The sequence below is a fragment of the Cebus imitator genome, unplaced genomic scaffold (genome assembly GCF_001604975.1).
Source record: "Cebus imitator isolate Cc_AM_T3 unplaced genomic scaffold, Cebus_imitator-1.0 Scaffold226, whole genome shotgun sequence".
NCBI classification, from domain to species: Eukaryota; Metazoa; Chordata; class Mammalia; order Primates; family Cebidae; genus Cebus; species Cebus imitator.
The window spans coordinates 3,474,412-3,495,675 of record NW_016107541.1 but is presented as its reverse complement, the minus strand read 5'-3'; the positions used below and the strand labels follow the sequence as shown (position 1 = coordinate 3,495,675).

Sequence of the window (21,264 nt, the reverse complement as noted above, 5' to 3'; positions counted from 1 at the left end):
TAAAAAAAAAAAAAAAAAAAGACTGGAAGGAAATACCATGACATGTTAACAGGAGTTCTCTCAGGTGGAGAGGGTGGAGTTCTATTTGTATTTTCTTGTTTATGCTTTGTAAATTCACAAAATAATCTGTGATACATTTATGTGGTTTTTATAAGGAAAATAGTATAGATGCTTTTTGTATACTAACTAGATATGGGAAGCCTAATGTAGGCTTGGGAGGATGCATTTTGAATATGCTTCATATTGAAAAGTATCATTCCTGGAGCAAACCAGCTTGGAAGCAGGCGGAGCTGGACACTTGGAGCCTAGAAAGAGGCTAGAAGGGACGGGGGAGGAGGACGCTGCCCTGGATTCTAGTTGCGAACAGATAGGTCCTGGGAGCAAAGGGGTAAACCCTCGTGGACGATATTAAGGCAGTGGAAGAGGGAGCCAGGCAGAGCTGGAACCAGGTAGGCAAAAAATACACAGCTTCTGGGTCTCCTAACATTCTGAGCATCATATTTTCATTGAAGTCAAAGCTTCTGAGCAGAGCAGGTTTGTAAAGAGACCATTTCTTCAACATTCATGAAGGAGAGCAGGCCCTACCCGCCAGGCTGTCTGGAAGGAGGGAGGCGTGTCTTCATTCCCATTCTGTCCTGTTCACCTCGATGAGGGCGCGGAGCTCCAAACACCTCTTTGGACACACTATTTTGCAAATCCAGATACTTGGAACTTCAAACTGTCAGGAGGTGAAGAGTCACCCTGTCTTGCCCATCTAACAGAAGCATGCTGTGTTTTGCAGGATGGATGGTCACAATACCACTTTGTAGCCTCGTCTTCAACCATTGAGAGGGACCGGCAGCGGCCCTATTCCTCCTCCCGCACGCCCTCCATCTCCCCTGTGCGCGTGTCTCCCAACAACCGCTCAGGTAAGCGGCTGCCACGCCAGCCAGCCAGGCTTCATTTCTCTTCAAGAAAAGACCCTCCTTCCCAGTCCCTGAGCCAACCCCCACTCAGAGGAGAGCCTTCCATTTAGACGTCTACTAGAAGTCTGAAATGCATCTGTTCTCTATACTGCGGTGGCCACTCCATGTTTTGAATGCACAAACTCAGAGCAAATCTCCTTTGCTAGCAGGTTCCTATGCATGAAATGCATGTAATGGACCTGAAATAACGAGGAACGAATATAAAGGAATCTCTCCTGTGTCTGCAAAGCAGGGGTTTCCATGGACAGTTTCTCCAACTTAAAATAGTTTGAGTAGGCCAGGCGTGGCGGCTCACGCCTGTAATCCCAGGACTTTGGGAGGCCAAGGCAGGCAGATTGCCTGAGTTCAAAACCAGCCTGGCTAACATGGCAAAACTCCATCTCTACTAAAAGTACAAAAATTAGCCGGGCGTGGTGGCACGTGCCTGTAATCCCAGCTACTTGGGTGGCTGAGGCAGGAGAATCCCTAGAACCTAGGAGGTGGACGTTGCAGTGAGCTCAGATCGTGCCACTGCACCCCAGCCTGGGTGACAGGGTGAGACTCTGTCTCAAAAAACAAATACATAACAAAATAAATAAAAACTGTTTGAGTTGCATTTTCTCATAATTGAGATAAAAACTAGAGGAGACCAAATGTGCTTTCTTCCTTCAGTGTGATATACATTTGACATATATCATTGATGCTTTCATAACTATTCCATATCCAATTGGCTTTTTATTATTAACTATAAACCAGCAGGTGTCATTAATAAATTCTTATCTTAGCCAACCGTAACTTGTAAGTCATTCCATTTAATATTTTCCTGATAGTGTCACATTTCTATTGCTTAAATTTTGAACTTCTTTTATTTGTTTGTAAAAATACTTTATCTGATACCCTGTTTAAGTCATGTTAAAGAATACCAAAGATCAGAGGAAAGGTGAAAAGGAAATGTGAACCATTTAGTAATAGAAATGGCATAAACTCGATTGCTGTTTTACTCACAGTTTAAGTTTTTAGAACTTTTATGTTGATTTTTGCATTTTGATTTTGTTCTGAGAATGAAAGAGGGATAACAAGTTCTATGTCCCCGCACAGACACAGCGACGTAGGCTTTTATTTATGAAAGCTTTCTTCCTACTCTTCTCTGCCCTCTCCCCGCCGAGGAAATCCTATTCTCTGGAATGGTGCCCGGGAGGACCTGGTAGAGAGCATTGCCCAGCAAAGAGGTCTTCCTGCCCCCGAGAATCATGGTCACAGCACTCCACACCAGACCTGACTGTCAACATGACGAGCAACAAATGGCGAATATCTGACCGAGATAAATGGGCCCGCTCCCAGCTCTGCAAAAGCTGACCCATTTAGTGTATTGTCATTACTTATCACATTTGGCCCAACCCTGGGTGATGGCCAGGAACCCCATGGACACATGCAAACACCCGTGTCAGAAGCACGGAGGGTGGTCCCTTAGGCTTCTTACCTCCGCGATTCCAGCAGGCTTAAAAAGATAAAGCACATGGAGTCTGGGAAGCATATGGATAGTGTCTTTTGGAAAGCTGTAATTATTAAGAATTACAGTGAGCCAATCAGCGCAATGGGAATGAAGCAAGGGCTGGGAGAGAGAAGCCGCCCTCTCGAGAGCAGGCAGGGCTGTGCTCACCCAGCCATGCAGCCAGTGCGCTGCTTCAGGATTTCCGAGGCGAGGCACATCCAGACACCTAATAAACACTTGTTTGCGTGATTTGATTTTTCCCAGAACTTAATCCTGATTTACTGGAGACTTGGAGCACCACTGCGTGCAAGGTCTCAGGAGATAATTACACACTTGATGTAGTTTAATAACCACCACCATCTGGGCAATATTGGATTCTCATTTTAAAAGCTTTGGTCAACAGGCTTTAAAATATTGTCCTTCTTGATTGTGTGGCTTTTGTAACTCACAAAAGGCTAACCTTTATTAGGGAAGACCCAGAGGAAAAAGGGCAAAGGCAGGAAGAGAGACTCTCCTGGAAGAATAAGATGGTGAACAGAAGAGAAGGGGGCGGCGGGTGGAAGAGGTGAGCAAGACACCAGCGAGCAGGCAGGAGCCGGATGCAGAGCCCCATTGGGCCTGCTAAGGGTGCGGTTGTCCTTGCAGAGGTTCCACTCTGGAAGCAACAGAACCCCAGTCTTCATAAGGCACACTGGCTGCCCCTCACATCTCCCCAGATTCACATTCGGGACACATGGCCCACATCCCAGCCCTTGTCTGTCCTCTCCCTGAGCCTCTGTTCCCTAAGCAGAGCCTGGGCACTCTCTCCACCTGCACAGGTTCTCAGGATGAGGGAGATTCAGTTTTTGGTCAAGTCATTTGAGCTCCAAGCTCATCCTACAAGGGATAGGGTACTACAGGCTAGCCAAGCTGTGTGGTTTTCCTCCCTGCCTGCCATTGGGTTTGTACCCAGGGCTTCTGGTCATCTGACATCCGGTGGGGTTCAAGCCTCAGTATTTTTTAAAGGACTCCAGGTAATGAATTCTAATAGGCATCCAGGATCGAAAGCCCCTGAGGGCTTCAAGAGCTAAGCAGTGAGGCATGATTTTATTTTGACAGGTTTAAGAGGGTGGCAACAAGCCCCTGTGTTTACCTTCCCAGCACTTGGCTGTGGCATCTGTTGGGCACTTCTGCCTTCATTCTAGTTTATTTGAACATCCATTTCCTCACTGGATTGAGAGCTGCACACGTTCAGGAAGAGCCGTGCGATTTGTGTGTCTGCCACCCACAGTGGCTAGCACAGGAATTTGTACGTAGAAGGTACTAAGGGTGACAAACTGAATCACATGATTCAGATAGTGACAGAGGTACTTTAGGGGACCACAGACCCAGGGAGCTAAGGGACCCTACACAGGGTGTGCATGATAAGCTAGAAGGTAAACTGAGGTTTGGTGGGGAAGGGGCTTTGATACTAGCAAAGGAAAGAGGGATTCATCCTAAAAATCAGAGTGCTCTAGGGATTCCTAGCCTCAATAGTCGTCAAGTATGTTCGTTAAATATGAATGCTGAAGCCCGCCACTGAAAATTCAGACTCAAAAGGTCCAAGATGGGCTCTAGGCATCCCTAAATTCTCAGGTGAGTGTGGAGGGTAAACAAGGCTCTGAAGCACTGTCCTGGGCTGCGGGAGCTGGGGAGAGCTTCCCGACAGAGGGACACGGTGCCTGAGCTCCCTTGGAGCTGGACACAGCTGCGAATGGATACCCGCAGAGTGGGGCACATGGCCAGCTGCCCCTCACCCAGACGCATGGCTGCTGCCCACCTCTCCAGGGCCCCCCTGCACTGGCAGGAAGGTTGAGTTGCTGCCAATCCATTCAATCTCTCATGAAACTTCAGCCTCCTTTTACTGCCTTCCTCGCCTCTGAGTTCAGCTTTTCCTGTCTTCTAATACCAGTTTGTTAAGGACTCCTGGAATTTCCCAGGAGGATCCTCCAGTTACAACCCAGGACTTTAGACATGGGTGCAAGAGGAGCAGCGGAGCTCAGCCTCCCAGTCGGACAGGCAGTGAGTGGCAGCGTGTAAGGGGGTGCCTCAGAGATTAACGGGGTTTGATGCAAAGAGCTGGGGCAAGGATGCCCTAGCGGGAACCAGAGCTGTCTCCATGCCCCTCCCCAGCCCACCCCAGCCATGGACAAACAAGGTCTTGGTTGGCTTGGTGATTTCTGCCCCACAAATCATCCTTTGTAGAGAGCTGTTTCCTCTGACTTTTTAAAAGGCAGTTTCTAGGTGACTCAGTGTTTAAGTAAAACTGCATTTATTTTAATCAAGGATTAGTCAATATCAGTAATAGATCTTCTGAAATACATCTAATTAAGGAAGGAGTGTGGGAAGGAGAGGGAAGGAAAAGAGAAGAGAAAAGAAGAAACCAAGAGGGGTCTCATTCCTAAACTGCCCCCCACACCTTAGGCAGGTCACATCCCCTCTGTGATCTCTCTAAGGAAGATGGCCCCAGGATGTGGTCCCCAGCTGCCAGCCTCCAAATCACATGTTCCCTAACTATAAAGTACCAGTTGTCACAGGTGAGGGAATGGGGTAGGCACAAGAGCCAAAATTAGAAAACAAACAAACAAAATCAGGTCCTCGCGTCGGTATTGAGAGATGTGAGGCCGTGCACACTGAGGACCTGACTGTGTGGAAGGTCCACACGCTATGGAATGAGACACAGAAAATCACCCTTTTGATTTCTTTACGTAGCAAGTGCCCCAGCTTCACCTCGGGAAATGATCAGCCTCAAGGAAAGGAAAACAGACTACGAGTGCACCGGCAGCAATGCCACCTACCATGGAGCAAAAGGCGAACACACTTCCAGGAAAGATGCCATGACAGGTGAGCGCCCGCCCTACCGTGCACCCCTCCTGGGACGCGACAGCGTGGAGGGCTGGGGCATCAGCCTTCATGGGGCTGGCTGCGCCTTGGTGCTCAGCAGGACTTAGCAGCTGTCTGGTCACTTGAGAGCTTAACGTTGGTGATTCTGAAGAATTGGAACAGAGATTAGAGGCATAACTAAGAGAAAATGTTTTCTTCACATGTTTTATGTCAGTCCTTTCCTCTCTCTCATTTGCCCAGTTCATAATACTCTTTCAAATTAGAGAGGAGTCCCACATATTTCTTCCTTGTTGACATAACCCATTGGGGAGGGGACTTTAAGATGGTGGGGGCAGCGTAGTCAGGCCCTGTGGATTAGGAACGGAGGGAACTGAACAGAAGGAGGAAGGGAAGGGAAGCTACAGAGGGGAAGTGAGAGAGGGGAGGGGAGAGGAGGCGAGGGGAAAGGGCAGGAGGAGGATTTAAGGGAAACCCCATGAAACTACTGTTGAGATATTTTCTCCTCCTGCCGTGATACCAACCACTTACCATGACATACCCCCAAGAAGCTTCCTTAGAGCTGATGACCGCAGTTTCCCTGAGGGGCTTTCGTCTTCTATGCTCGTTTTCCCTCGCCATCTCACTGACACCCCCTGTCTTCCTTTCTCATCAGCCAGGACTCTGTGGAGGCCAGAATTGGTACAATGGGTGCCTGTCTCTGCCCCCTCTGCCGTGCCGTGCCCAGCCCATCTGATAACAGGGCTTACCCTTAAGTCCTATATACTCTGTACACATGATATACTCTCTCTGTGCCTCTTTTGAGGCATCCACAACCCTCTCCAAGCTCTCCTTACCTCACCCTCTCCCTGGATGGCCCCTCCTCCAAGAAAGAAGACGTGGGAATGTGGCTATAGAGGGAGTTATACCTTAAAAGCAGAGCTGCCAGAGCCCTGAGGACCTTTGAACGGGGACCTCACAGCCTCTTTACCACATGAGCATGGAGACAGGTCCCTGGTGAAAATAGGCTATGAAGAAGAGGCCTGTAATAGAACAAGGTCAGGTCAGATCGTTCGTAAAGCTGGGTGCAAAGGGTGCAGTCCAGACACTGAGACCCTCTTAGGAGAGGAACGTGAAGAGCAGGAGGCAGAGTTCTCCAGTAGTATTTAGGTGAAGACTGCAGGGAAGCACAGCAGACAAATTGCATGATTTATGAAAATGCCTTCCAAACTAGGACAGCTAAGATAAATTTTTCTAATAGCAAATGCATTTACCCCAGCGGCAGTGTTTTCCATGTTAACTCTGCTCAGCGGCATAAAGGAAAGTATAATAAACAGATGTTTCTTATCCCTGCCCCCAAGACCACATTCTGCCTCCACGTGCAGACCCTACAAGGGAGCACCTCACCGCTGCTCCTGACATGTGTCCTGAATGGGGAACTTAATTCAGGGCATGGGCTATAGGTTATTATTCACATTCACTGCCTCCCCCCATACGTGTTGCCGCAGTCATAGATGAACTGGAATAAAGAAAGGTATGAACTGGAACTCTGAGTCCTTGGAGTATAGACGTTCGGCAGAGGATCTAGTTTGTACTGATTCTGCTGAACAAGTTGTGACACCGCATTCAGCGGACCCGTTCATCGCCCTGGGTAGCCACATCACCAGCTATCTGGGATGATAAACTGAGATTAAAGAATAGTTGTGAGATTGACTGCATTATTATTATGTAATGTTTCTCTTTAACTGTCTTGCCCAAGAGAATCATTCAAAAGGCCTTCTGGTGTGGGTGTGTGTGTTTATGTCAAAATACCTCCAGTGGGACGTAATTGTGCCCTATGCATGAAGTAAAAACTAAAATCTGCTGTGTTTCTGATAATTTCATCTTCTTAGAAAATGGCAGGGATCTTGACAATTTCAGTATATGTAATTCTTCAAACTTATTTAGAGGCTTAAACAGCTTTGCTCTAACTTACTTAAAAATGCAATTCAGAAGCACACTATCAATCATGTCGCAAGCCAGAAAGAACATTGAGATCTTTATTGAATAATGTGTGTATGTAGGTAAGTTCCTCTCAAGCCAGCCCGTGCTGTATAAACACTGGCTGTTATTACCACAACAAAGATGGTGCTGGTGGTGAGGGTAGCGGAAGTGATGGTGGGGTAGCGGAGGTGGCGGTGGGGTAGCGGAGGTGGCGGTGGGGTAGCGGGGGTGGCGGTGGGGTAGCGGGGGTGGCGGTGGGGTAGCGGGGGTGGCGGTGGGGTATTGGAGGTGATGGTGGGGTAGCAGAAGTGAGGATAGTGGCCGTTTGCCACCTTCAGTAGTAGTATGAATAAGTCCCAGCCAAGCCGGGTGGAAGCCAGCCTTTCACATAGGAATCAGGAGATTGAGTTTCCAACCTCCACCCTGCAGGATGTTAGCAAATGCCCATTTGCTAACTCATTCCAGGGTTTACGTGCAAAATCAGATTTCTTGTGGCCTCCACATCAAAAGCAATGTTTTGTCTCATTCGAGGACAAATCCACAGGACACTTAAAGTTCAGTGCATTGAAGGATAACCTGAAAAACTGCCATCTTCCTTGTTTCATTCCCTGCCAAGAAAACATTCCCTCTGCTATGAAAACAAGGGAAGCTTCACCCTCAAAATGCAGCCTGTGCGGGCCGGAAGTGGAAACAGCTCCTTGGTGAAGCTACCATCTCCTCTGCCGAGCTCTTAGAAGTTCAGATGCATCTAGGTGTTTATTTCAGGCTCCCCCTGCCCTCCTTTTCTGGATTCATTTCCTAGCTTGGATGAAGCCCTTTGAAACTATTCTCTCCTAAGTGTTGCTCTGCCACTGAGGAGCCCTGACAAATCCAGTTGGCTGCTCATTCAGGCATGAGGGCTTCAGCAGTGAGTTCTTGCAGTCCTGGATGCCTGAGAACCTCATGTGTTCAGTTCACCTTAAGAAAGGGTTGCATAATCCTAGCAGCTCTGCTGCCTGACTTTTAAATTCACCTGGGGGTTTTTCCCTCCCATCTAAGCCTCCCACATACCCTTTCATCCAGTGGTCTGTTGGTTTTTGTCAGTGTCTCTCTTATGCCTTTTATTTATTTATTTTTGAGACCGCGTCTCACTGTGTCATCCAGGCTGGAGTGCAGTGGAAAGATCTCAACTCACTGTAACCTCCGCTTCCCAAGTTCAAGCAATTCCCCTGCCTCAGCCTCCCGAGTAGCTGTGATTACAGGTGCCTGCCCCCACGCCTGGATAATTTTATATTTTTAGTAGAGACAAGGTTTCAATATGTTGGTCAGGCTTGTCTTGAACTCCTGTTCAAGTAATCTACCCTCGGCCTCTCAAAGTGCTGGGATTACAGGCGTGAGCCACCGCGCCTGGCCTCTTATGCTTTTGAAAGGCGTTCTAATTTTCAATGTGTTGATTCAGTTGGAAATTGGGTATTCAGGGGCTGTTGGAAAAATAGAAAGGCATTCTTCTGTGAGTCCACTATTAGCTCAGTCATACAGGGCAGAGCCTCCGTGAATTCCTCTGCCTCCTGTGTCCACAAAGGTAGTTCAGTCTCGGCGACAGTCTCCTTTAAATGGGTAAGGGGAAAGAACTTCCAGTAGAAATATCCTAGGCTCAGAAGCCGCAAACTCTGCCTCATGCTTTTTAGATTCCTCTGATAAGAGGGTCTTGGTGTCTGTTTATGATTTCACAACAGAGAGGGAGACGAAGGCTACAATAGTGCAAATGTTCTAGAAAATATATATGCATTTTATTCTGAGCAGCAGAAAAAACAAGATTTCACCTTATCCCTGAAGTGACATCTTCCGTCAGCAAATTATAGCTCTGAAGGCAGATTTATCTAAGGTTTACTCATTCATTCATTCAGCAAATAGGGCGCTTCCTCTATGGGTGTCCACTGAGGCCAGGCGCTGTGCCAGGCTCTGAGCAGAACAGACTGTTTCTGCCTCATGGGGTTTCTGCTCTGGAAGAGGGAGGCAGATGGTACGTAAGGTAAACAATAGAATAGGTTCCCAACCAGATGCTACTGCGCTGTGTTGAGTGGGAAGAAGAAAATGAGCAGAGTAATGAGATGTGGGGTACAGGTGGAAGGGTTACTTCACCTGACGTGGGCCGAGAGGAGACATTTAAAGTCTGAGGGAAGCGAGTTCCAGGGAGAAAGATCAGCAAGGTCAACCACACCGAAGCTAAACAAGTGCGGCCCGCTCCGAAGAAGGAAGGTCAGCATAGCTGGGGCTCCTTTAACAAGAGGTGAGGAGGGAGAAGCGTGGTAGGAAGTTAGGCAGGAACCAAACTTCGCAGGGCCCCGTGGCCGTAGGGGAGGGCTATCTCAGGGCAAAGGGCATTGGAGTGTTACAAGCAGGAAAAGAGGTAGAACCCGACCTGTGTAACAAAGCCATCATTCGGCTGTTGGTAACAGGATGGAGGGAGGAATCAGGCTGGACAGAGTGGAAGCTGGGACATCGCAGAAGAGTCAGCAGCAGTGGTCCAGAGAGGGATGGTGGTTTACACCATAATACGGAGACAGGAGTGGCATACATTCAACCAGAGGGGATAGCTGAATGGTCTTTAGAATGGAAAACGGGCTCTCAGCCCTCACTTCCTCAGCCGAATTCTCCAGGAGGAATTTTATTGCACAGCTGTATGAACTCTAAAAATCATGGGTGGAGTGAACTTAGACCTTGAGAGGTTATACTGACCGTTCTACATTGCGACCTATAGGTGGCGTACGATCTCAGTTCATTATCCCTTAAATACTGGAAGCAAACAATAAGCCCTTCCTAGTTGTAGAGTTTTATACCCCACTGACACTAGACAGACAGCATTTTCCAAAGCTTTTTTTTAAAAAAAAAAAATTATGAATACATAATAGTTGTACTTATTTATGGGTACATGTGATCTTTTGATACAAGTACATGGTGTATAATAATCAAATAAGGGTTATTGAGATACCATCACCTTAAACATGTATTGTTTATTTATGTTAGGAACACCCCAATTCCATTATTCTGGTTGTTATGAAATATACAATAAATTATCGTGAATTATAGTTGCCTATGGTGCTATGAAACACTAGATCCTTTCTCTTCTAAATGTATTTTTCTACCCATTAACCAGCCCCTATTACCCCTCTCTCCCAGCTGCCCTTCTCAGGCTCTGGTAACCATCATTCTGCTGCCCATCTTCATGAGATCAATTTTTTTTAGCTTCCACATATGTGTGAGAACATACGATATTTGTCTTTCTGTGCATGGCTTATTTCACTTAACATAAATAACCTCCAGTTCCATCCATGTTGCTGCAAGTGACAGGATTTCATTCTTTTTAAGGCCAAACAGTGCTGGTAGGAGTGCAAATTAGTGCAAACATTGTGGAAGACAGTGTGGCGATTCCTCAAGGATCTAGAAATGGCAATACTTTTTGTCCCAGCAATCCCATTACTGGGTATATACCCAAAGAATTATAAATTGTTCTATTATAAAGACACATGCACATATATGTTCATTGTGGCACAGTTTACAATAGCAAAGGCCTGGAACCAACCCAAATGTCCATCAATGATAGACTGGATAAAGAAAATGTGGCACATATGCACCATGGAATATTATGCAGCCATAAAAAAAGATGAGTTCATGTCCTTCATAGGGACATGGATGAATCTGGAAACCATCATTCTCAGCAAACTGACACAAGAACAGAAAACCAAACACGACATGTCATCACTCATAGGCAGTGTTGCACAATTAGAACATGTGGACACAGGGAGGAGAGCATCACACACTGCAGTCAGTTGTGGGGGGCTAGGGGAGGGACAGCAGGGGAGTGGGGAGGAATAACGAGGGGAGAAATACCAAATATAAGAGATGGGGGGATGGAGGCAGCAAACCACCTTGCCATGTATGTGCCTATGCAACAATCCTGCATGATCTGCACATGTACCCCAGAACCTAAAGTACAATTTAAAAAATTAAATTAAAAATTAAAAACAGCTCCTTACAAACCACAAAAAAATTAAAAACAAATAGGAAAAAAAATATGTACCTCATTTTTTTTTGAGACAGACTCTTGCTCTGTCACCCAGGCTGGAGTGCAATGGCACTCTCTTGGCTCACTGCAACCTCTGCCTCCCGGGTTCAAGCAGTTCTCTGCCTGAGCCTCCTGAGTAGCTGGGATTACAGGCATCTGCCACCACACCCAGCATTTTTTTTTTTTTTTTTTTNGTAGAGATGAGGTTTCACCATCTTGGCCAGGCTGGTCTTGAACTCCTAACCTCGTGATCTACCTGCCCTCCCAACCTGTTGGGATTATGGGCATGAGCCACCACACCCAGCATTTTTTTTTTTTCTTTTTTTTTTTTAGTAGAGACCGGGTTTCACCATGTTGGCCAGGCTTGTCTTGAGTACGTGACCTCATGAATCACCTGCCTTGGCCTCCCAAAGTGCTGGGATTACAGGTGTGAGCCACTGTGCCCGGCCAGCATTTTATTTAACCATTCATCTGTTGATGGACACTTGGGTTGATTCCACATCTAGGCTGCTGTGAACAGTGCTGCAGTAAGCATGGGAGTGTAGATATCTTTGGATATACTGATTTCCTTTCTTTTGAATATACACCCAGCAGTGGGATTGCTAGATGATATGGTCATTCTACCAAAGCTTTCTTGACTCATGACCCTTCAGCAGCTGGGAGGGGAGTGGTGCCCTGTGCCCTTCCTGTGAGTGGATGCCTTGAGCTTCAAGGGTCTCCCATAAGGAAGTAGGCAAAAAGGCCCCCTCTCTGGGCCTTCGGAAGCTGCTGGCAACTAGAGGAGACTTTCGTCTCTTTCAGCTAGACCATGGGCAGACCAGACAACAGAGCGGGATCCTGCCTCTAGCAGGTTTGCAAAGCCGCAGGCTTCCAGATGCGTGGGGGACATGCGGGCGATGCTCCCTACCCGTCCTCTGGGCCTGTAAGAAATGAACTGTCTGAAGGATGATCAAGCACTTCTGAGAGCTCAAATTAGAAATTCTATTCTTGTCACTCTCCAGCTAAAAGCTAAGCTGCTGATACAGACTCCTGCATGCTTCAGTGCAGGTGACAAGCCTTTATTACCCGCCGGTTTTCACCAGAAAAGAAGGCCATAAAACTTACAAAATGACCGTCTGTTTGCAGCATCTGCCCTGACCCTGTCTGCGATGTGAACGTTATTGCAAGCGGCTGACATACTGTGGGGATTTTTAGAATAACTGTTCTCCTTTTTTAATATCTGTATGTAAAATGCAGTGTTCAGAGCCAAAGAATGTCTTCTCCTTGGAATGGTCCCCAAGAAAACAAGCTTTGTCAGGGCAAGAACGTGCCTCACTGACAATCACTCCTCATTTGTAATGTTGCTTCTTTTGCTAAACTTTTGTTTTCCTTTTGCTTTTAGCTCAAAACACTGGAATTTCAACTTTGTATAGGAATTCATATGGTGCGCCCACTGAAGACATCAAACACAACCAGGTACAGTGCATGCAACTCCTTTGTATTTCCTTTTCAATGTGACTCATGTGAAATCACCTGGAATTTTAAACATCAGTTTTCATCCAGTATGCATAAAGAACTGAAAAAGAAGCAAGGTCCCCTGAGGCCCTCTCCTCACGCCTGTTGCAGCATGTGGATGGGTGGATGGGTGTGTGTGGGTGTGTGTGTGTGTATTGGACTCGGCAGAACAGCCTCAAATTTGCAAATGGCCTTTGAACCTCGTGCTTGATCTACTGCAGAAAGTAAGTATTTTACTGTGGTGCAAAGCTAAAAGAAAGCCCCAAATTGACAAGTGTAAGATGTTGTTACTAAATAGGAATTGTCTAATTACTGGACAGAGATCATGTCACTCCGGTAACCCTGCAAATGCATGAGGAAGGAAGCGCTTGTTATACACAGTCGCTACCAATAAAGGAGACACAGCAAGCTCAATAGAGAGCTTGAAAAAGACAGGATACATAAGTAAGTTCTATTATTCTGCAATAAATGAAATGCATTGTAGTGTCTTGCTACTCAAAATCTAGTTGGAGAACCAGCAGCACCAACGTTACCCGGAATCTTGTTAGAAATACAGGAGAGAGCCTTCTCTGGCTCCTAACCCTAACCTGGGCAAGACTTTTTGTAGCACAATTGCATTTTAATTAGATGCCCTTGTGTGCACATTCAGGTTTGAGGAGCACTGAACAGTAAATTCTTAAGGAACCAATCTGAGAGAGAGAGACTGTGTGTGTGTGTGTGTGTGTGTGTTATTCAGCAAACATTTATTGAAGGCTCATTTTCCCTGGCTCTGCGGGAACTATAAAAGCCAGAAAACACAATCTGTTCCCCCTCGTTGATAAGAAACTTCCTCCATCTCTCCTTCCCATGTTGGGCATCATCCCAGTCCACATGCAGCATTCTGGAAGATACGTGGTGTTGTCTGTGACCCTCCTGGTGAACGGCTTGGCCCCCACGGCCTATTGGATGTGTTGCTAATATCTAATCAGCCTCCGCTCCATTCTAGTATTTGCTAAAAGCAAAGAAGTCAATGACTAAATAAACAGGGTCATGAGCTGTAGACACCAGGTCACCAGGGAGGTCCCAACTATTCACACGCCAACTTGCCTCCCCAAGTGTAAAGGCAAACAGAAACAAAATGTGTTAGAAATGCCAACTTCATTTATGGAAATCCACCAGGTTTCTTGTGGCAAATACAAAATTCGGGATGTACAGTAAGCAGACTGTTGCCAGTTATTACAGATTCTTGTCAGGTTGTAGTAGATCCTTGAGATTTTGCAGCCAAGAGTGTGAGATCTGTCTTGAGTTTCCCCAGGTAGAGAGAAGCTCCTCACCAGAGCCAGCTCCCTCTGCACCAGCCTTCCCCTCCCGGGAGTCCTGCTATCACTGGCATTGAAGAAAGGCCCTGAGGTGACCAGGGGTCTTTGACATCTCACAGAGTGGCTGCAGTAGGTTCCAAAAGACTGCCTGCCATCTAGATTTAGAGGACGGTCCATATGACTCTAAGGGGCACATGCTTTTTACCTAAGCAGATCCTGAGCATTGACGCAAACGAGAATTAATGTGCTAAGATGGCATCCTTGCTGCGAGGTGAACACCACCTAGCCATAGCCTTTCTCCCAGAGGTCCCCAGAATGTGCTTGACTTGGTCTCAGAGTGAAGGCCAAGGGTCTTCACCAAGGCCTCTGGGTCTGAGGCGAATGTTTCTAAAATCCATCCTGGAGGGAAAGCAAGCTCCACACCCCTTGTTAGTACTGAGGTGTTGCAGGCAGGCCCCCGTAGCACTGTCTTCATAGCTCAGGTCCACCATCTTTCCCTGAGAGGGACCAGCCAAGGGAAGTGGATGATTGGATCTTTGTATCTTAGCCTAACATCTAACAACATTTTTAAATGTCCGCCAAAGAGAAGGTTTTTTTTTCCCCCCAGAAGTATTTCCAAGGAGATCATAATGACACTCAGTGAACTTGGAGAGAAGGAAAGAAAGCATTTTATGTACTTTGAACTATGTCATAGGAACAAACCTTGTCTTTACGTGCAGCTTTCTCTCTTGGGGACTCAATAGGGTGCAACCATCCTAACCCTTCAAAAGACACATTTTCATGGTCAGGAGTCCTGGAGCAGACTCATAAAGAGTGTCCCTGACTTGGAGTCTCTGGCGATACAGGTGTGGCCAACCATTCTCGATGAAATGCTTCCAGGCTGGGAGCTTCCTTGGGCCAAAAGTTACCCCAGAACTTCACACCTGGAACAGTTTCACCGGGAGAAATGCTCCAGGGTTTGGTCAGTCCAAGATTGAAGCTTGTCCTCTGCTGAGCACTGTTGTCTCCTGGGTGGCTCCGTCACCAGCCAGGTCTCGGGAGCTTCACACTGGATAGTGACTAAGCTTATGGGGAAGCGATTCATGGAGGGAAATCAGTTCCAAGTAGATCTACAAGATAAGACAAAAGACAGAGCTGAGAAGGAGGCACCTGCACCAGACCTATGACCACACGTGGGTGCTGCTCCTGTGACCGTCTGGAACCCAGGCACATTTTCAGTGAACTCTGAGCTTAAAGACTCCTAGAAGAAACAACTGGTAGTGTAAAACACAGTTTGTGATCTTTGGTTTGACTGTCTGAGGTCAACGGGTTACAGACACCACTTTAAGACTTAACTGACTGGATGCAGTGGCTAATGCCTGTAATCCTAACATTTTGGGAGGCGGAGGCAGGCAGACAGCTTGAGCTCAGTAGTTCAAGACCAGCCTGGGGAACATAGCAAAACCATGCGTCTACAAAAACTACAAAATTTAGCTGGGCATGGTGGCGCATGCCTGTAATCCCAGCTGCCTGGGGTGCTGAGGCAGGAGGATGGCTTAAACCTGGAAGGTGGAGGCTATGGTGAGCTATGATTGCACCACTGCATTCCAGCCTGGATGACAAAGTGAGACCCTGTCTCAAAAAGAAAAAAAAAAAGACAGCTATGCATACTTTCTAAAACTCCTTTTGTGTTTCTACCAGTCCATCCCATATTTATAAAGTGAAATATCATATTGAATGGACTCTATGTGGCTGACAACAGGATTTCTGTTCAGGAACTAGAAACAAAGATTGCTGTTTTGATGACCCATACTGAAATGATACCTGATGACAACAAAACCAGCATCTTGACTTCCTTCCTGGTGTCCTTAGTCCCCCTGTCACATGAGCAGGCCAGATGTAATTGTCTGCAGAAATGAGGAAGGTGAAATTCAAGGAGGATACCTGTTTCCTTCAGTCCCTCAGCCAGGAAGAGGCAAACACTCCACCTAGTTCTTCTGTCTTCCTGTCCCATTTTTTCACCTCCGTGCTGGTGGTTCTCAAATTAGAGCATGAGCCAGAATTCCCCAAAGGGCTGTTCAAGTACAGATTGCTGGGTCCCAACCCCAGAGGCCCTGATTCAGTGGGTCCGGAGTGGAGCCCAGTCATCGGCATTTCTAACAAGTTGCCAGGTGATGCTGATGCTGCTGGTGTGGGGATCATGCTTTGAGAACCACTGATACGTAACGTCTGGCCTCCTTCATTTTCTATGATCATCTGAGTCTTTAGCCTTCCTGACATGGAAAAGTTGGAAGATCTGTACTGGGCTGCTAGTTCCCTTGTGTTTAAAATAAATCCAGTTTGCTGCCGAATTCGTTAAGGAATAAACCCAAAGAAGTCTTTTGTCATTATGCTAACAGAGTTGGAAGGTGTCGTGACACTATCCTTCATAATTCAGAGTGAACATTCTACTATTGAGGAAAAAGTTCAGCAAAGATGACTTGGTAGAAACAGAAGCCGCAGGACAGAGCACAGAGAGTGTGGGCATATTGACCCTGGAGTGAGCTGCTGGTCACAGCCCCTTTCTAAAACAAGATGCAGCATTAAGGCAAAGCAGTCAAAAGCTTCAGGCTTCGGTGTTTCTGGGCTCCCCTAGACCATGACTGACAGCAAGATTCAGAAATCCCCACGGCTCTGTCAGGGAATCATTCTACTTCCCTCATCCAAATCTGACTGATGCAAACTTTGCAACTTTTAATGCATTTATTTTTAGCTCTTCTGTGGGAAGGGCTTTTGCAGGGGTCATTTCATCAGCCAGATTTTCAGCACTGTCAGATAATCCCTTAAAGTTTAAAATGCAGCCAATATTCCTCCACTGCAGATGTGTTTCACCAGCAAATGTCCATACCCCAAGACTAGTGAGCAAATTCAGCACCCCCCAGGTTCAGCAGCCTCACATGCCACCTGTGACAGTTCATTTGTACACACTCTTGGGATTGGGGCACCAAACCTCAGAAGTGATTGAGGAGGGACTTTATGAACAGTACAGCTGAATAGAAGAAGTTAATTCTCTGAGGTAAGAGGCTCAAAAAGCTGATGCCCAGCTCCAAAATGTTCACCAACCAGAGAGAACATGACAGCAGTAAAAGCAATTTGAACGAGGTTGTTCAAAAGGAAAAAAAAAAATGAAAGCAGAAGCCACTCTGGAGGAGACCCATAAGCTTTGTGAGTGTCTTCCCCTGAAGATGTCCCTGTCTCCTGCACTGTCTCCCCTGCCTCTCAGAATAAGCATAAGAAAACACACCGCTTCTTGGTCTCCTTTGTCCACCAACATTTTTTCTTATCTTAGAGCCTGGAGTCAGCTCCTTGAGGCCTGTCCTCCAAGATTTGGCCACGCTGACTGTGATGGCACTGGGCTAGCTTGGTAGAGCACCTGGGTGTTGGGTCAGCCAGCCGTGTGTTCCAGTTCCAGCTCACACCACCACTAGCTATGACATTTTGGAGAAGCTTCTTAACTTCTCTGTGCCTCGGTTTTCTCATCTAGAAGGTGGGAGTTTGATGGCGGGATGGACGGATGGATAAATTGGTGGGTGCATAGGAAGACAGACATGATAAATTATAGATATTGATGCAGACAGACACAAACACACGTACAAATATTAATGACTACTGGAGTATTAAAGAATTTGCTAAATATTGAATAGGGTGCCTGCTGAACTAAAAACACAGCAAATCTAGTTCCTTCCCTGTGTAATTTTTCCAAACCTCTAGATTCTGAGACTTTGCATGTCTTGTACTTGGAAAGCAGCCCTGTGTTGGAGTGAAGCGCAACAAAGCACAAGCAGAGCTCTTCACAGAATAGCAAAGGGCACCCCAACCTGGCAGCGCAGTCTGGTAGACCTGGACTTACGGAATTTAATTGCAGATGTTGTACATTTATTCCAAATGTTCCTCTCATCCTTTGCTAGCTCTCAGGCTAAAAAAGGTTTATGCTCTATGGACTTTGACTTTTGCAGGTAGACAGAAACCTCATTCATTCAGCCGCCACTAACTAGACAAGTGGGACATCCTAGACAGCTGCCGTGATGAAGTTCACCACTTCCTTTGAAGATCAGGTCAATTACTAGTGTAAATCAATGACATATATAAGAGGGAGTTTCACTTACTCGAGAGAAGAATTATGTGCAAGCCATTAAATGCATTCATTCACACACAGCGTGCTAATTACAAATCATTATCTATTAACTAAGACCAATTTCTAGAGGATGTTTCCATGCGGAACCTTAGTTAAATTAATAGGGAATTACTGAGTTCACCCAGAAGTGATCAAACAGTATTTCTTTAAGAGTGTTTTATAATTCACACCAGACCTCCTCCCCAATTACTGCATATTAGCAACTTGGTATGCACTTGCTGTAGGGTTACCATCACCCTACACCTTGGGAGGTTCTGCTCATTTCAGGGGCAGGTGCTTGAATAGGGACCCCAGGGACTAGAACAGGTACTAATGCACAATGTTTACTGCAACATTATTTTGTTGTTGTTGTTATACTTTAAGTTCTGGGGTCCATGTGCAGATCACGTAGATTTGTTGCGTAGGTATACACGTGCCATGGTGGTTTGCTGCATCTATCCCCCCGTCATCTACATTAGGTGTTTCTCCTAATGTTATCCCCCTGCAATCCACCCACCCGCTGCTATTCCTCCCCTAGCCCCCACCCCCCAACAGGCCCTGGTGTGTGATGCCCCCCTCCCTGTGTCCATGTGTTCTCATTGTTCAACACCCACTTATGAGTGAGAACATGTGGTATTTGGTTTTCTGTTCTTGTGTCAGTTTACTGAGAATGATGGTTTCCAGCTTCATCCATGTCCCTGCAAAGGACATGAATTCATCCTTTTTTATGGCTGCATAGTATTCCATGGTGTATATGTGCCACATTTTCTTTATCTGGTCTATGATTCCTATTATAAACAGTGCCTATTGCAACATTATTTACAGCAGCCAAAAGGTAGAAATAACCCAAGTATTCACCAATGGATGAATGGATAAATAAAATGTGGTCTGTGCATAGCATGGGATATTTCGTTTTTACATGGATACAATCATGGGGTGCAAGCGGAATTTTGCTGCATTGATGTACCGCACTGCGGCGAAGTCAGGGCCTTCAGTGCACTCATCAGTGGAGCACTGCACATCATGCAGTGGAATATTACTCAGCCACAAAAACAGATGAAGGTCTGACATATGCAGCACCATGGATGGACCACGCAAGCATGATACTTAGTGAAGGAAGCCAGTCACACAAACACTCTATGCAGCCCCTATATTAGGCAGATTTCTAGAGACAGAAAGTAAAATGGTGCTTGCCATGGGCTGGGAGAGAGGGGGTGAGGAATTACGTTTAATGGGCACAGAGTTTCTGTTTGGGATGATTAAAAAAGATGGTGGTGATGGTTGCACAGCACTGTGAATGTGCTTCATACCACCTAATTAATCTTATGCTTCAAAGTGTCTTAAAGCAGGCAGTTTTATGTTATGTATGTTTTGCCACAATAATGATAAAGATTATATAGAATGATAGCACGTGGACGTAGGAGCCAGTTTTCAAAAGGAAAGCCAATGGCAGTTGGCAGTTTTGGAGGAGCAGTGCCGCAGTGGTGGATGCCTGGTTGCACACGACCTCTTCTTTGAAGGAGAGCCAGGTGCCGGGGCAAGAGGGAGGTTGAGTCAAGGGAAACCGAGTAACCCAGTGTGGCTCTTCTTTCCCATTCAGGTTTCAGCACAGCCAGTCCCACAGGAGCCCAGCAGAAAAGACTACGAGACCTACCAGCCATTTCAGAATTCCACGAGAACTTACGACGAGTCCTTCTTCGAGGACCAGGTCCACCATCGCCCTCCCGCCAGCGAGTACACCATGCACCTGGGGCTCAAGTCCACCGGCAACTACGTTGACTTCTACTCAGCTGCCCGTCCCTACAGCGAACTGAACTATGAAACAAGCCACTACCCGGCCTCCCCCGACTCCTGGGTGTGAGGAGCGGGGCACAGGCGCTCCGGGAACAGTGCATGTGCATGCATAACCACAAGACATTTCTTTCTGTTTTATTTTTTTCTCCTGCAAATTTAGTTTGTTAAAGCCTGTTCCATAGGAAGGCTGTGATAACCAGTAAGGACATATTAAGAGCTATTTTAGAAAGCTAAATGAATCGCAGGTTAACTTGGAAATCAGTAGAACGCTAAAGCGATCCTAAATACGACAGTGGGTAGCACCTTTCTAGCGTGAGCTATAGAATAATGAGAAGGGCTTTGTATTGAACGTGGCTGATGGGAGGAGACGAGGCATTCGGGCCGGTGGGGCGTGAGGGTTATCATTAAGCACAAGACACAGAATAGTTTACACACTGTATGGGGGACGGCTTCTCACGCTTTGTTTACCCTCTTCATCCGTTGTGATTCTAGGCTTCAAGTTGCATTGGGGTTCCTCTGTACAGCAAGATGTTTCTTGCCTTTTGTTAATGCATTGTTGTAAAGTATTTGATGTACATTACAGATTAAAGAAGAAAAGCGCGCTGTGTATATTACACCAATGCCGCCGTGTTTCCTCATCTATGGTTCTAAATATTGCTTCAATTTCAAACTTTTGAAAGATGTATGGATTTCCAGTTTTTCTTTACTTTCTCCCAGTATGTTTTAACAAAAAAAAAAAAAAAAAAAAAAGCAGGAAAAAAGGAATATTTAGCAGTATTGTTCGTTCTGATATGTGAATTTGTTTGTGGCGACTAAACAAGGCATTCAGCAGTTTCTGACAATTAACATACATCATTCCACACTCCTTGTCAACAAAGTGCTTTTTCACTGCCTAAAATTTTAGATGTAGATATTTGAAATAGATTTTTTCATTTATACCAGTTTTCTTTATGATGATACAGTGTTAAAAGAAAATAAATTACAATTGATCTGTCATCCATATTTGCTAAGAATGTCTATTTCCAAGGACCTATATCTTACAAAATATACATTCTTGCTTGTGTGTCTGTGCGTGTGTGGGTGTATGTATGTCCACGTACTAGAAAAATGACCTGTGTGAGATTTTATTTTGATAGAAGCTATTTCATTTGCTGTTCATCTTGTACAAACTTTGTTTTTCGTTTTTTAGTATAAATGTCCATCGGTTTGTTCTTTTTGTACTGTATGTGTTCTTCTGACCATCT

General features: G+C 46.0%; 1 protein-coding gene across 1 annotated transcript in view; it reads left to right on the top strand.

The window, feature by feature from the left end:
- Positions 1-21,022, top strand: part of CTNND2 (catenin delta 2) — an 80,884-nt gene extending 59,862 nt beyond the window's left edge. The window contains exons 4-7 of the mRNA XM_017496951.2: positions 782-908; positions 5,167-5,298; positions 12,684-12,757; positions 19,827-21,022. Of these exons, the coding sequence (XP_017352440.2) occupies positions 782-908; positions 5,167-5,298; positions 12,684-12,757; positions 19,827-20,087 (594 nt within the window). The 3' untranslated portion in view covers positions 20,088-21,022. The remainder of the gene's footprint in view (positions 1-781; positions 909-5,166; positions 5,299-12,683; positions 12,758-19,826) is intronic.
- Positions 21,023-21,264: the final 242 nt, after the last annotated feature.